This window comes from Xylocopa sonorina, chromosome 13 (genome assembly GCF_050948175.1).
Source record: "Xylocopa sonorina isolate GNS202 chromosome 13, iyXylSono1_principal, whole genome shotgun sequence".
Classification (NCBI taxonomy): domain Eukaryota; kingdom Metazoa; phylum Arthropoda; class Insecta; order Hymenoptera; family Apidae; genus Xylocopa; species Xylocopa sonorina.
Window position 1 is genome coordinate 5,999,092 of NC_135205.1, and position 15,453 is coordinate 6,014,544.

The 15,453-nt window shown below is 48.7% G+C and overlaps 1 protein-coding gene across 2 annotated transcripts; it reads right to left on the minus strand.

Annotated features, from left to right (window-relative positions):
- Nucleotides 1–1,692: 1,692 nt before the first annotated feature.
- Chn (zinc finger transcriptional factor charlatan) lies at nucleotides 1,693–12,787 on the minus strand. Of its 2 annotated transcripts, none has more exons than XM_076906164.1 (8): nucleotides 12,575–12,787; nucleotides 7,025–7,179; nucleotides 6,349–6,534; nucleotides 4,956–5,263; nucleotides 4,224–4,792; nucleotides 3,844–4,155; nucleotides 3,617–3,721; nucleotides 1,693–2,608 (listed from the first exon to the last, which is right to left on the minus strand). In XM_076906164.1, exons 2-8 carry the CDS (start codon nucleotides 7,122–7,124, stop codon nucleotides 1,765–1,767), a joined length of 2,424 nt encoding a protein of 807 aa, XP_076762279.1. In that variant the 5' UTR covers nucleotides 7,125–7,179; nucleotides 12,575–12,787; the 3' UTR covers nucleotides 1,693–1,764. The 2 variants fall into 2 exon arrangements, with proteins under 2 accessions (XP_076762279.1, XP_076762281.1); XM_076906166.1 differs by lacking the exon at nucleotides 12,575–12,787 and adding an exon at nucleotides 11,504–11,625.
- Between the last annotated feature and the right edge of the window lie 2,666 nt (nucleotides 12,788–15,453).

The following is a 15,453-nucleotide window of genomic DNA, read 5'->3' on the forward strand; positions in this document are numbered from 1 at the left end:
CAGTTTCCATTCAATTCTTAATATCAACATTCGATACCTCTTTTACAAAAACAAAAAGGAAAATAAATAAAAACACTCAGTTTCGAACGATATATTTACGCCTCGAACGTTCAGAAAATAAAGTATACCCGTTCGTGATTCCAACATATCTAAATTTTTCTAAAACGCGACTTTCGTACAAACGTATGCGTCAACTAAGTTTATATGAAACAAAGAACTTCAAAATTTTGTTTGAACAACAAAAACACAGCTCGTGATTACAATCTTCATCGTAGATAAACCTTACTCGTAGTACACCCCTTCTATCGTTAGACAAAGTTTTCAAAAACAGATTATACGACAATAAACACTAAAATACTTAATCGAAGGAAAGAAAAATGCTAAACTCGAACACGGAACGATAATAAAACAAAATAAAATCTCTTTGTCTGTGCTCGAAGGAAAGGACGACTGAAATGAACGGCCGGAAACCGCAGAGCCCCAGAGAAAGTACCGAAATGGCCGCCCGGGTTTCTCTGAGCGTCTACGCTTTGCCCGGGCTACAACGCGCGTCCCCTGCTTAAGTACAATAGATATAATATATTTCATGTAATAACGTAAACAAGGTAATGGTTTTGTACAAATATCCCTTATATAAAAATCATGCTCGCTTGGCCAGGCACGGATCGCAGGAATCGCGTGGCTCTCTCTTCTTCGTTCTATCCACATTTTCTGTTTCTTCTTCTTCTTTTTTTTTGCTTTTTCTTTTTGCTTCTGCTTCTCCTCTCTTCCTTCTCTTCCTCTAATTAGACACGGTCCTTTCGTAAATGTACCTTACGCTTCTAAGTGTCCACTGATCAGCAAACGGAAACGAATTATACAATTACAGAGACGGACGATGGACATATGCACAAAGACATCGATTTGAAGACGATCATCGAACATTAACATTTGCTTAAGTCGCGTTTTCTTTACTCTTCTTACATGAAAATATGGCTCTTACGACGGCACCTCGTAAGGGATCTAGCTGCGAGTGAACGTTCACGAGGACAAAATTCGTGTCAAGGTACTTTCGATTAGTTTGCTCCTTACACGCTAACGTTTCGCTGTCTCGTTTATCTTAGAATATTATCGTCCATCCACGGTTTTAATCGGTTTCAAACTTCATCAGCTGCTCTCTCTCTCTCTCACTCTCTCTCTCTCTCGCTCTCTCTCTTTCTCTCTGTCTCTCTCGACCGCTTCGACGTAATTGTTTTCTATCTAAATTTGTTTCGTTGGCTACGAAAGAATTTCTTTTTTTTCTCCTCCTTTCCGCACCGATCCTCGGCTATCGAATCGACTTCCCGTCCGCAAAGTTGCCGACAGAAACATGGTCCAAAGTCTTGGTTAGGAACACCAAATAATCTCAGAAAAAAAAGCCGAGCGTCCTTTTCGTATCTGACCATTATACGTTCGTCCATTTCGACGCAACTACCCTGCATTCAACAACTACGTTCGAAGTGGTGGATGTCGACAAGCACTGGTGTCTCGATCTCATAATTCGCTATATATATATATGTATATAGAGGCCCCTTAAAAAATCTCTAGAAAAAAGACTCAGCAAAGAAAGCTTCTCGTACGACGGTAGTAAAATTCTTTCTCTAAAAAATTCCTCGCATTCGTCTTAGAAGAAAATACTTTGATCCTTTTCTCGTTATCACTCGGAGGCTATCGAAAGAAAGAACCAGTGCGTTTCGAGATCCACCCCCGCGATCGTCCGTCGCAGTTCTCCAGCGGCGCCGAGTGCTATCTGTGGTATCCGTAATTCGGGCTGGTGAAGACGGTCGCCTTCAGCGTGATGGAGGACAACGGACGATCCTTGGACGCGCACCTCTTCAGAGTCCTCTTGCGTCTGTCGTGCCTCCAGAGCTTGTGAAGCGCCAGGGACGCCTTCGTGTGATACGGCGAACAGATCGATCCTCTGGCGAGGGACTCGTCGGGGCAGAGACGACACTTGAGCAATTTCCTCCTGGCCAATTGAAGTCGATACCGTTCCTTCAACTCGTTCAGTCTGACCACCTGCTTGGCTGGCCTCGAGATCGGCTCCTCCTGCCTCTGATCCGGCTCGTTCTCCAGTTCAAGACTGAGCAGGTCCTCGTCCTCGAACTCCTGGTTCCACGTCACCTTCCTCGGCTGGCTCTGCTTCCTGGAACGCCTCTCGTTCGGCTTCCTCCGTTGCTCGAACGCGTTGCAGTCGCTGTACGCCGGCGACGAACACTCGGATGGCTCCCAGGCTGACTGGCCCTCGCTCGCCTCGGGCACGAGTCTGTGTCTGTGCGTAAAATCACGATTAAGTACAGTGGCGGCACTGCCGCGGGTAGTACGACCGTGGCACGGTCCGAGAACAAGATCGTCGGGTTGCTCGTCGACCGAGTTGATCGTCGATGAGGGAACGCCGCGAGACGGTACGTGTTCGCGACTCGGTGTCTCGGTTTCGTGGCCGTCGACGACGTGGCTGACGCCGTGGTGACGATGGCGACGACGTCGGTCGTGGTCGTGGCCGTGCTCGTGACCGCTCGACCGCCTCTCCTCCTCCAAGATCGGGTACGCCATTGTCGCTGCAGTTGCAGGGGAATTTACCATCTCGTGGCTGCAACCACCGCGGCACTGTTCCATAAGTTACGTTCGCGTCATTTTTCTACCAACGAGTCGAGCGTTCGTCGACTGTGCGACGAGACGACGAAAGACGTTCTTTCTTTATTTCTTTTCTTTTTTTCTTTTCTTTTTCAAGAGAATTAAAGAAAAAGAGACAGTGGCGGCGAGAAAAAAAGTAAAGTGAGATGGAGAAAGATAGAAGAAAGAGAACTGAAGTGAAGCACGGGAGCGTGTATGTATTATGACGCACCGCGTGTCCTGCGTGACACCGAAAGCAAATAAACGAGAAGCGTGCACATGGCGCGAACGGAAAAAGAAAACGTCGAACCAAAAAATGACGCTGCAACGTAACAAAAAAAAAAAAAGAACGGAGCGAGTGGAGAGGCGGGGGTTGCGGTCGACGAGCGGTTTCAGCGGCAGTTTGCAATTTCTCTTTCTCTTTTCATCGATCCCCCGATTCTTTTGGCAATTCCTTTCTTTTGCGGATGCTTCGAGAAAATAGACTAACCATCGGTTCAAACCCGCATTCAACGGTCGTGCTGGTTTCTCTTTTTGGAATGGTGCAACCTACTGCTGAATATAACGTCGACCCAGTAGAATGGACGAACATGGATTACAACAAAAAAACAAGCAAGCGCAGGAGTCGCACTCGCAAATATTAGGAGCGCGGAAAGCGATGCCAACATATTTCTTATTCGCTTCAATCAAATGATTCAAATGTTATATATCCAAGCTACACGAAGCCAACGATCGGAACTGCGTACCGAGTGATTCAAGTTAATCATTACACGATCCGATTATCGATTGATAAAAAGAAAAATGAATCGATCGAAAAGTAGCACAGTCAATCTCGAGAAGCGAGCAAACGCAAAACCAACGCGAGATTGGCGACTCGGTTGCGTCGATCGCTGTGCGCCAAACGGGTAAAACTCGCGAATGGGTAAAAATAAAAAACGGACACTCGTAAAACAGTAAGGATCACGAAGGGCGACGAGATGCTCACCCGAGTATCGTTGTCGGTGGTATAACGGTGGTGGCAGGTGCGATGGCTGGCGCTGGGGCCGGAAAAACTGGCGGACCAGGTGGCGGTCGTCCTCCACCCGCGGGGCTGCAAATTAATCAACGATTGAGCCACGGATCTCGCTCTCATCAGCCTTTAACCGTCACGCAATTAATGAAGAAGAGAAAAATAATAATCGCCTAGAGAAATAAGCGAAAACGAGCGCTTACTGCAAAGGTTGCTGATGACGATTGTTGGGCGGCGGTACAGCGGGGGCAGTGGAGGTCGCTGGTGCATTCGCGCTGCTGACACGGTGCACGTGCAGCTGGTGCATCTGTAACTGAGCCGCGTCTTCGCCCAGGAACGAGCACCTTGAGCATTGCCGTCTGTTGTGCACCTTGAGCACGTGGGTTGACAGACGCTCGGCACGCGCAGCTTTGTATTCGCACAGGGTGCACGCGAACGGTTTCAAGTGCGTGTTCAGGTGCCGTTTCAGGCACCAATTGTCCACGCCGCTCCAGGAACAGTAACAGCAAGTGTACCTGGAAATTAATAATCGCATCGGTCTGCTGTTCATCGAGCACTCGCTGGTTAAACAAATTTTACTCACCTCCGCTCTTGGGCGCCCTTGGAGCCACCCTTGAGGTGGCTCTTGCTATTGCATCCACCGTTCTGCACCCTCCTTCCGGTAGCGCAGTTCACAGCGTCCGGTTGCATGATACCTGGCGCTGGCATCGACGTTCCCTGATAGATCCCTGTGGCGTTAGTGGTAGGATTGTTGCCAGGATTCGGCTGCAATTGATAATTCTTGTTATTGTTAAATCCAGACGAGTAATTCGCGTGCTGTTGCTGCTGCTGCTGTTGCTGCCCGTTCGCGTTCGCGTTCCCGGTGTTCGCAGTCCCGGGTTCCTGCTTGAGGGTGTTCGACCCGGCTGGTCTCCGTATCCTGGACAGCTCGTAGCCGTGCTCGCGGTGCATCCGCAGGAAATGTTTCTTGACATGGTCGGCGCGATTGAACGGCTTGTAGCAAATGTAACAGTGAAACGGTTTCTCCTCGCGATGGATGTTCTCGTGTCTGGTGTACAAATCGCGGCGATCCGTCCCGTACGGGCAGTACGGACAGGTGTACCGTTTCCCGCTGGCTGAGACCGTCGCTGATGTGGGCAGGGTTGTAGCGTTCTGCGAAATCGAATTCTCTCTTCATTGGTGTCGATCGTTTTTAATTGAGAAAGTTAACATTTGTTATTTAAATGTTATTTCCGTCATTACACAGTAAGGAGTGCTCGTAAACGTTATTGGACAAAGTTTGAAAATGAATAGGAATAGAGTCGAAGCGGTATACCTGATGCAAATGCTGTGGCGCAGGGGCGGAGGGTAACTCTTGCAGCAGAAAGGTCGAGGTGACAGGTAACAGAGCGGCAGGTACCGTTTGCGTCTCCTGGGTCCTCCTGGACGGCGGTGCTACACGCTCGGCTCGCTCGCGTAGCCTCTCCAGGTAGGAGATCACGTCCTCGATCTTCAACTCGGACTGCAGGTAATCTTTACGAGGCGAATGGTGCCTGTTCCTGCTGTCGTCCGCGAGGATCCTCGACGAATGAAGCTCCATAAAATGCTCGGCCACGTCGCGTGGTCCACCGCCCATCACGTCGCCTGTCGAAACAATATTATTTCGTTAATTTTTCAAAACCTGAAGAACCACGCTTTTATCGTGTATCTCGCGGGAAATTTAACGGAATCCCAAAAAAAGAAATTTTAAAGGAGTTCAGTCAGACAAGTTATTTAGAAATCATTCATTTTAGAGTATTCGATAACTCATGTTCGTCGTACACGCAGAGACACGCTCTCGTTCACAGTTAAATGTCACTCACCGTTTGAAACGTGGCCTTGAATCAACTGAATCCATCGCTTCAAGAAACAATTATCCTGCAATTGGCTTGCGAACTGCCGCAAAAGTACCACTCCACCGACGGAATTTTTCATCGAGGCATCGCGTTCGTCGTTCGCGTCATCGAACATCACCGAAACCGAAGACACTCGACCGAAACGAACGCGATAATGAGCGGACTTAAGGATGTTTGGGACGAACCATGCGAAACGCCAGCTCACGGGGACAGAGGGATGGTAGAGAGGGGGTGCAACGAGTGGTAATATTTCACGCGACAATTTCCAGTCGCGTTCACCACGGACAGAGTCCTTAAGCCGGCTCGATGACACGAAACGCACGGAAATTGCCAGGGAAATGCGGCCCTTCGTGTAATAAAAGTCGTTCTTTGTTCGAAAAAGAGCCGAGCAGCTTAACGATAGTCCGCGTCTCGTATTGTTTACCGCTTGAATTCGGTGCCAATTTAACCGAGGTGCTATTCGTGCCCGTTGACCTGTTATTTCGACGATACACGTTCTCTATTTACGCCGAGCTACGCGTATCACGTGCACGGCACAACGTTGTTACAATAATTACTCGAACGCCCTTCACTCGCGATTCGTACGAAAATATCGCTCGAGAATTAAGCGTGTAATTACTGACGGAATAACGACTCGAACTGTTCGGTTAACCAGCGATTTCGTTTCAAATTCACGCTGATTTTACAAGTATTCGCTTCAATTTCTAAAGCATCCTTAACAGATTTTTCAAAGGTTTCAGAAATTTTTTATTTAGGTATTTCTATTGTGAAGCTTCTTTCAAAATTTCTTTGCGCGTGTTTCTGGAAGGTTTTGAAAATGATTCATTGGCGTACCACACTCGTAGCACCTCCAGGTCGCTTTCCCAGCGTGATAGGCAGCGATGCGACTTCCATCGGTTCCCTTCAGAGGCTCCTCCTCGCACGTCCAGTTTCCGTCGTCGCTGCCATCCGTGCCATTTCCGGTGTCCTCCTCGTTCTTGTACGACACGGAAGTCTCGAACTCGTTCTGGACGCTCGAGGCTGCAACGAACAGGGGCGCTAAACTTATCTGCTACATTGCGATTTAATTTTCGGGAACCTCGTTATCGTCGTCGTCGCGTTCTGCGCGAAATAATTACGGTTGTTAACATTAAGCAGCAATGCAGCGTTGCACTGGGCACAAAGCAAATTACGTTCAAAGTACCGTAATACCGGAGAAATATTACTCGCAATCCGCTTAATATTTATACTCGCGGTCCACCCTCTGCTCTCATTATCTTTTACTGCGGCGATACGTGCTTATTAACCGTGCCACTAAAATTAAATTTTTTAAATTCGCGCCCCTTAACGAACTCGAACATTTCAACGGATATTAAATAAATAACGAAGATGTCGCGCGTTCGTTTATTTACATCCGTTCATTTCTAAGGAGTAACGAGCATACAACTCGTTTGGTTAATTCTACCATTGCTTAACGAACCGAGACGTTTCGATGGAAATCAAACGAATAACAAACGCATCGTTCCCTTACTTCTATGGTCAGGATCCTCGCCGTACAATTTTCTGGTTATCTCCTTAAACATGTCCTCGTAGCAGTCGAGCCTGCTAATTCCTGTGCCGCTGCCCTCCATCCTTCGAGTCCTGGCTGGTCACCCACTCTCTTTGGAACAATAAACCCCCGTCTACCTGCGAACCAAGCGTCGGTTCATGGGTAATCCCGGTTACAACTATAATAATCCCGACGAAACGCGTTTCCCCTTTTTTCTACGACCGTTTCCACGTTCCTCCACGGTTAAACCCGCAGCGCCCGTCGCTATTCCATCGAACACTCCGCCCTTCGACTCGTTTAAGTGTACACACTGTACCTCCCTTTTTTTCCTTCTTTTTTTTTTGTTGTTGTTGAATCATTTCGGAAGGGTGCTTCGACGGAGGGAGCTAATTGGCTCATCGAAGCTTAATTAAATCTTGCCGGAGCGCCTCCCTTAATCGTTCGCGCGACTTAACTTTTCCGCTGGCCGGCTTCGAGTGGATGATTCGCATCCGCAACGCTGATTCATCGGTTGTGAATGCGGTCTTAATGGATAGTGGATTATTTGACAAATATCTTTGGGGTTTTTTCAGTTAGGATGGAATCTGAACGATGGCGATGATTATTGTTTCTTTCAACTAGCAGCAAACGAAAAATTTCTCACACTCGCTTAACATCCCTTTGCATCGAACTGATTGCTTTTGAATACAAATTACATTTGAATGCAACAAATTGAAACCAACAAATGGAATCATACTTTTGTAATTTAAAGAGGGTAACAGCTGAGATACTTGTGTACGATAGTTTTACTATGCTGAAGCAAGGAGGGAAGTTGGCTTCGCTCCTTCCTACACCACCACCACCGCTTCCTCGTTCTTATCTTCCATATATTCAGCTGCAGCGCGTCTGACTAAAGCATCTTGTTCCCGAAAGCAACGTTCTATCTTCGTGCACCTGAAGGATCGATTCACCGCCACGGAGAACGTCAGGAACAACTCGGATAACGCGCCGGAACCGATACGACTGGCGCCTAAGCCGCGTACACGCCTACGAAAACGCTTCGTAATGCAATCTCGTCAGCCGATGTGATTAATGTTCCGCTAACGAACTGTATTTCGTTCTGTTATGCTTTAATTCGTTGCAACAAGGTCGTAACTCCTATGTATCTTCTACGCGAACAAAATAATTGTTTCACGAGAAGCTTGGCTCAGTCTATGTCTGATTAAGCCGTGTTTGCACTCGAAGAAACGTTTCATAACGAAGAGAAGAATTTAACGAATGAACAGTAATGACTAGTGGACCAGAAGGGTTGAGATAGAAGAAACTGATGATGAGGCAAACCAGTAGAAGTGTGCGCCAGGCTTAAAGAAATTAGCAAGCTCGATTGTCGCACGCAAACGGGACAATGGCGACGTAATGGCAATTCCAAGCCCCATGAAGACATTCTGGCCGCGTACGAGCATAAATATAGGGTTAATGCGTGCACGGAAATCGTGGCTGGCTGCCGCTAACTCGACGACGGGAACTCGTGGCGACATGCAGCTCCGTATCGGAAGCGTTAACGAGTCGTCTCCCTGGAGGTGAGGTGGCGCGATGGAACTGGAATCGGGGTTGTTACGACCCATTTAAGATCATGGGTCGACGCTACAAATCTTTAATTGGAGCCACTCGAGAATCAAACGTATCGACGCGCGACAATTATGTGATCGACGAGTCCCTTGGGATTTATTTTGCGACAAATTTTCGGATTTTTTTCTGCTGCTATTTACGAAGAATATTCTTAACTTTTCATTTACATAATTCGTTATACTTTTCTCTCAGTCTTTGCGTTTGAAACAATTCTGGAAAAGAGGAGAATGGTTTCGTGAATTTTTCAACCCTCTTTCGTCACTCTCTACGGGGTCAGGTTTTCGAGTATATACTTTTACGAGAACTCGAGTGACATTGAAGCGCCTCGATGTCCTTTGAAAAGGAACAGCAATAATGAAGAAGGAACGAGGAGCAATTACGAGCGTGTATAACTGGAGGATCTCGGGCGACTCGATCGAAGTTGAGACCACTTTACCGCGCGCCCGAGCGTGAGCAGTCTTAACTCTTCTTTACAGCGCATCCTGTCGTGGAAGGAGGGAAAATCCGGCTCTGATTGTGTTACTACCCGTTAAATATTCATGAACCGGGAAATCTTTCGCCTTTGGAACCGCGTTACAATTTACAAGCCGGCTGAAAAGCTCTATCGATTTCACTTAAATGTGGAACAAGAGCGAATTCTCCGTCCCCTTTCGTGCCATGCGGCCAATACCAAAGAATGCGACTTTCTTTTCTTACGTTCGTCTAACTGTTTCTTTTCGAATAGCCGTTTTCTCGAGTCCCGTGAAAAATGGATATTAAAAGCGATGCGAAATAAATTGATTGAAAATGAAATGATAAAAATTGAAGAATTTATGGCACGAAAGGGCAACAAGAAGGATAATAAAACAAAACGAAATTAAATGCTTTCCAAAGAAACCTTACATCATAATAGGAACACCTTAAGGGATTACAGCAATTAATTTCCCACAAAATGTTACGACACCTTTACTCTCCGAGCCCTTCAATTACAAGAGACGCGTCCATCTGCCCTTGTAATTAAAGTTCCACAAGGCCAAGAAATCGTCGATACCAATTACACGATTACACGGACGTTCGAGCAAACGTTCGACAAAAGGACGGACCGCAATTAGTTAAAACACGATCGGTCGATGCCAATTACATTTGCCACCCTTCAAACAAAAGGGGGAAAGTCGATCGTTGGCGAGGGATCCTTGAAAGCGACCGAGCATTAAGACGACGAGCAGTTCTTCATCGGGGCAGGCCCCATTGTCAGCGATGAGACCAAGAATGTCACGAGCAGCTATTCGAACCTTACGTTCGAACCCTTCGAACTGCACACGAACGACCGCGGTGGCATTCTCGAACGTTCATGCAGTTTTAAATAGAAACGTTCCCAGGGACCGCGGAACAACCACTCGAGTCAGCGGAGGGAGGGCGAAAAAAAAAAACTATTGACCACATGGTTCACCGAAAGCAGAACCGTTCTAACAAACTGAGCTATCCAGACGCTCAACAGACCTCTTCGCTCCCTAACGCAAACAACCAAGCGACTACCACCCACTGCTCCGAGTTTCAACGCCAGCCAGCGAATGGCTGCAGAGATTTACGTTTTAATCGGGGGTGACATACGAATGTTTACGCAGGAATCGAAATTTCTGAATGAAACTCTACACCTATGACTGAAAATCTACTCGAGACGTATCTAAATACTACCATAACTCAATCGCAAACATAATAAGATTCTCACTTCTCTCTTTGAACGTGCAAGACGATGTTACTCGTTAGAGACCTTTGGAGGGTGGAAAAGCGTATCGTCGACAAAAATTAGAAAGCTACCAAAAATACTCTCCTCCACCTGGCACCTCGAGCTAGAAGTTGAATAATGTAAAACCATTCATCAACCAAACGACAATCTCCCTTAAATCGTCCAACCCCCAGAACCCCGGGGGCGCAGACGAAAAGTATCCATCACGAGAGTTCCACCGCTCCGTGGCATTCCGCCGGGAACAAAATCAATCCGTGGTAGCGTGATACGTACGATGTATAACGCGATTCGTTAACCAGCCGATCGTGGCTCGAACCCTGGCATCGATCGCGCTGGATCCCACCCTCCGTCGCGCGGGTCGATCGATCTCGATCACCGCGAGGATCGTAACGCGCGTTTCGTCGGGAATAATCCAACGGAATGAGGAAGAAGGTGCCTTGGCCGGCGTATTGATCGGGTCACAGTTGCCGTCGCGCGAGCGGAAAACTCGCAAGCGAGCGCGAGAAGAGGGTAGGCAGGGGCCGGAGAAAGACGGAGGGTCTCTCTGGTAACCCTAGGCGGTGGTACTACGTACACACGCGACTCCGCGTACACGTTGGGGTGGTGTATACACGCGGGCGCAACGTCACTGTCTACGTACAGGGGTGGCGGCGAGGAACGGTCCTCGTTCAGCGTGGAAGGGGTTAGAACGGCGACGAATAAATCAATATTCCCCTCCGGAGCGATCGAGGACACGTCCCGCAGGCGACAGATGGCGAGGGTGCAACGCTGGTTCTCTCTCGTTCGGGAGGCCTTCTGCGCCGGTTGAGCGCCACTGTCCCGTCCGAAGAAAAGCTAAACACCTGGAGGAGAGATGCGGGTGGATAGACCCCCGTGAGGGAGGTATACAGAACGGTTCGAGGGAACGAAGCGGTGGCGAGAAGAGGAGAGAAAAAAAGGGAAGAAAGGAACGGAGGGAGAAGATGCGTATAGGGGAGCCAGTGGTACCAAGAGGAAGAGAGAGAGAGAGAGATATGAACGGTTTGGAGTGGGGGTAGAGAGGTAGAGGGGGTTGTAGGGAATGGTGGGGTGCAGAAGGCGCGCGCAGTGTGCCATTCAAATTCATCCGGAAATTATTACCGACTAACCAAGGACGGCGAGCGGGTCTCGACGCTCGGGGCTCGCGCGCGCGCGCGCGCGTGCACTGCTCCGTGTACGCGGCAGCGTACGCAGGGATTTATAAAAATATATAGCGGTCTATATAGTCTTCTGAAAGACGCGGATGGCCGCGCGCGGACGCATAGCCGGCGCGTAGGTGAATCCCCGAGGAGATCGACGCGGCTCCTCCGCTCGCCGCCACGGTCACCGTCGAACGACTCGCGGCTGAATCGTTCCCTCGGCAAAGTAGACACGCACACGCGACACATTTCTTCGACCCGTACCGTCGTCACCGTGACACGAGGGCAGCCCGGGCCAGGTCCACTCGCGCGCGAGCCAGCGTCGTACGCGCGTTCCTTCTCCCGGCTCCGTTGCAGCTGCGACGACACCCGGACGAGGTCCTCAGGCTCTGCCTACGCGCGATCCTCGCGTCCTCCCGACGACGACCACGCGACATTGTTCCGCGATGCACTCGGGATGGTGCACCACACACGTTCCCCTCTCTCTCTCTCTCTCTGTCGTCGAGCGTGTCTCTCGTCCGTTGGCGTCACACCGTGTCACTCTCACTCTCGCTTCGATCGACCGTCGTCGTCGCCGTCGTCCACACGTACAGCGCGCACCGTGCGTGTATATATACACGTCCGTCCGGCCGTTCGATTTTATTCCACGCAGCACTGGCACACACGTTACTACACGGCACGACGGACGGACCGAAAGACGGCACCCACGGATAGCTACTATCTAGCCGCCGGATGGAAAAACGCGACGTACGAACACACGGCTGACGGGTGTTATCGGGTTCTGTCTGACGAGTGGAAACTGGCGTGAGAAAGAGGAACGGAACGCACGGCGTGGAGAGAGAAAGAGACGCGGAATGGGGGGGCCGTGTAAGGGAAAAATTGAAGCGCGCGCGAACGAGTTCGCCATAGCGGTAGACGCGGAGGAAGAAGAAGAAGAAGCAGAAGAAGAAGAAGAAGAGGAGGAGGCGGCGGAGGAGGAGGAAGAATAAGAAGAAGAAGAGTAAGAAGGCGGAGTATCGGTGCGTGTAAAAGAGTACTCACGGGTGTTGCGGTGTAGACGATAACCAGCCGTGTGGCTCGATGGAAATTCGTTGTTCGAGGAAACGTTGTGCTGGTTCGGTTGCAGGTTGTTTCCTTGACGGCAGTCGGGTGGCGAGTGGGTGGGCAGGCGGGGTGGCAGGCGGACAGAAGTGGGTGGTGCGGGTGGGTTGGTGAGCCAGAGCGGCGTGTGGGTGGTGGGAGTGGGGTGAGGGAACCCAATACCACCCTCCTCGCCCATTCAATCCTGCAGTATTAGGGGGAGCAGTCGAGCCTGTTCCCTCTCCCCTCCCTCCCTTCCTTCCTCCCTCCCACCACCCTCTTTCTCTCTCTTCTGCCCTCCACGGCTCTCTCTTTCTTGCACGCTGTCCACGCATCCAGCACAGCCGGAGAAACGTCTAGGACGATGTAGACGAGGATGATGTCGAGGCGACGACGACGGATCGTGGCACCCGTCTACGTGTGTGTCTGTATGTGCTTGTGCACGTACGTGCCTCCCCGCGTATGGCCGCTATCGCACGCACGCTCCACACACCGATCGCTTTACGCGCTCACGTACTTACGCTCGATGTATCGAGCCGTGCCGTGTGCGCGTACGCCGCGTTCGTATGCGTGGACTCGCTCGGTCTGTCGGCCTGGGCTCATCCTTCTTCGCCACACTCACACGCAGACAGCACACCAGAACCTCCCTGCACGTGTTCACGACGCAGCACGGTCTGCCGACCGAGGGGCGGATTCGTTCTCTGGGGAGGGAGAAGAATTTACGGAGGCCCTTCGAGGTCCTTGTCGAGGGAACCTTTCCTTGGAAAGGGTCCGAGACGACGCGCCGGCTCCTCGCAGGCCCATATTTTCGAACCGAGGGACCGTTAGATAGAGAAGAGTTTTAGGGGGTGACGGAAGTCGCCCGCCGGATGCTCGTGTCCCTTGCGCGGCGGAGGGTGGGCCGGTCGCTTTCGTCGGGGTAACGCGTAGATCTCAAGATTCGATTCTACGGATGGTTTTGAAAAGTAGCTCTCGAACTCTGGAATATAGTCTTCAGAACCCTCCTCGATGACTTTCAGGGGTATTTTGCAACATGCGATAACGGAAAGATGCTAAAATTTTTGCCAGACGTCAAACTTGTGAACGCGCGAAAGAAACTGCTGACGATGTAGGCGGTTTCCTTCCGATGAACGTCGACATCTCGAATACCTCGAGTTAGGATTCCACGATTAGGCGAAGGAAAGAGCCGTGTTGCTCGAAGGAGGAAAGGAAGGCGGATGACGCATAGGATTTTTGAATGTCGGCGTGACTCCGCAAGGTGGGTGTGAGAAAGAGAAAGGAAGAGGGGAAAAAGGAAGTGCGTTCCGTCCCGGGCCTGCTAGTTGGCTCATCAGTAAGATTACCTAGCAGAGGCGTGCTTGAAACGCGGACGAACGGTGGAGTCAGGTCAGAGGTCTTTTTATAGAAACTGAATGATTAGGCGAGGATCCATGGGAAATCCTCCTGGTGGTAAGTGTAGGAGAGTCGTACCGCATCGAGTCAATAAAGAAAAGACAAAGACTCCTGGTTCGAAATGAACAATTACAGTACATAAGTCTGCGGAGGGATATTCCTTATCTCACAAATAATCTCTGCTTTGCAATTTACAAACATTCTCTGAACGAAAACATGGAAGAATTAGGGGTTTAACGAGCTCTAAAACGAGCGTTAAAACACCTGGCTTTAAAACGTCAATCGATGTGCCTGAGTTTTTAAGAGCTTTCTATTTATAGGAAAATTCGATGTTTAACCAAATCGATCACCAGCTGGCTAAGCGTACAAATTGTATCTCCAATTCTTTTTGAAACTTTTCAATTTCAAGCGTTTTCCATTACCTTTCTGTCTCCAATTAGGAACTTCGCGTTCCCGCAGATAATAAATCGTAACGAAAATTGGGGTAGCAAGAACCATTGACCTACAACGCGCGCAGAAAGAAACTCGAATTACTTTGAAACGCGAAATTCTATGGAGTTGCTGTTAAAAAGGGGTTCAATTTCAAAAGACAAAGGACAGGGCAATTTAAGGGAATCGTGTATTGTTCCTTAGTTCCGTAGAGTTCCAGGTATATACCGGGAGCAGTGATGTCGGAGGATATTCGTGCAATCGCCCAAGCCGCAGGTGCCTACGTTACCAGCGAGATGGAAGCAACGATACGGGGAAGATTTCTCGCCAGTACTTTTATTCTGTTTCCTTACAGACTTGAGCTCTTGGATGGTAAATGTCTGTAGCTTCGATTCAGAGGGATCCATGCGATTTTATCATGCAAGTTTCGATCGATCCAGTGATCGAGGAAGGTCGAAGGATGAGCGCCAAGAATTGGATTTAATAAATGTATCTTTTCAATGATTTAGATTAATAAAATTGATATTTGCATTACACAACCTTTCTCTTATAATATACCCTAACAACAACTCTTCTCCTTAAATAATACGAGAGAATATGGAAAATTATTACGACAACCCATCTCTTTAAATAGCAGCCACCTGTAATATTGAAATTAAGCTTTATTAGTAAATTAATAACAAGATTAATATGTGCAATAAAACAGTGAGACGATTGCCGTAAGTAATATTTTAAAAGAGCGGCATTATACCCTCAACGACTACTGGCGGCAACACTTTGATTCGCATTAAGCGAAAGAAGAGTTTTAAATAATAGTATAAAAGACTCATACTTATAAATCACAGCTAATTAAAATTAATTACTATTTTCCACTAAAAATAGTTTTCAAACATTATAATATTTCAATAATATGTAGATATAAGAATTCATGATTTTTGAACGATGAAGTATCGTACGCGTTCGACTTGAAGTTGACTGGAAGCGATTATCGATATTAGTCGAAGCGCTTGCAACAGATT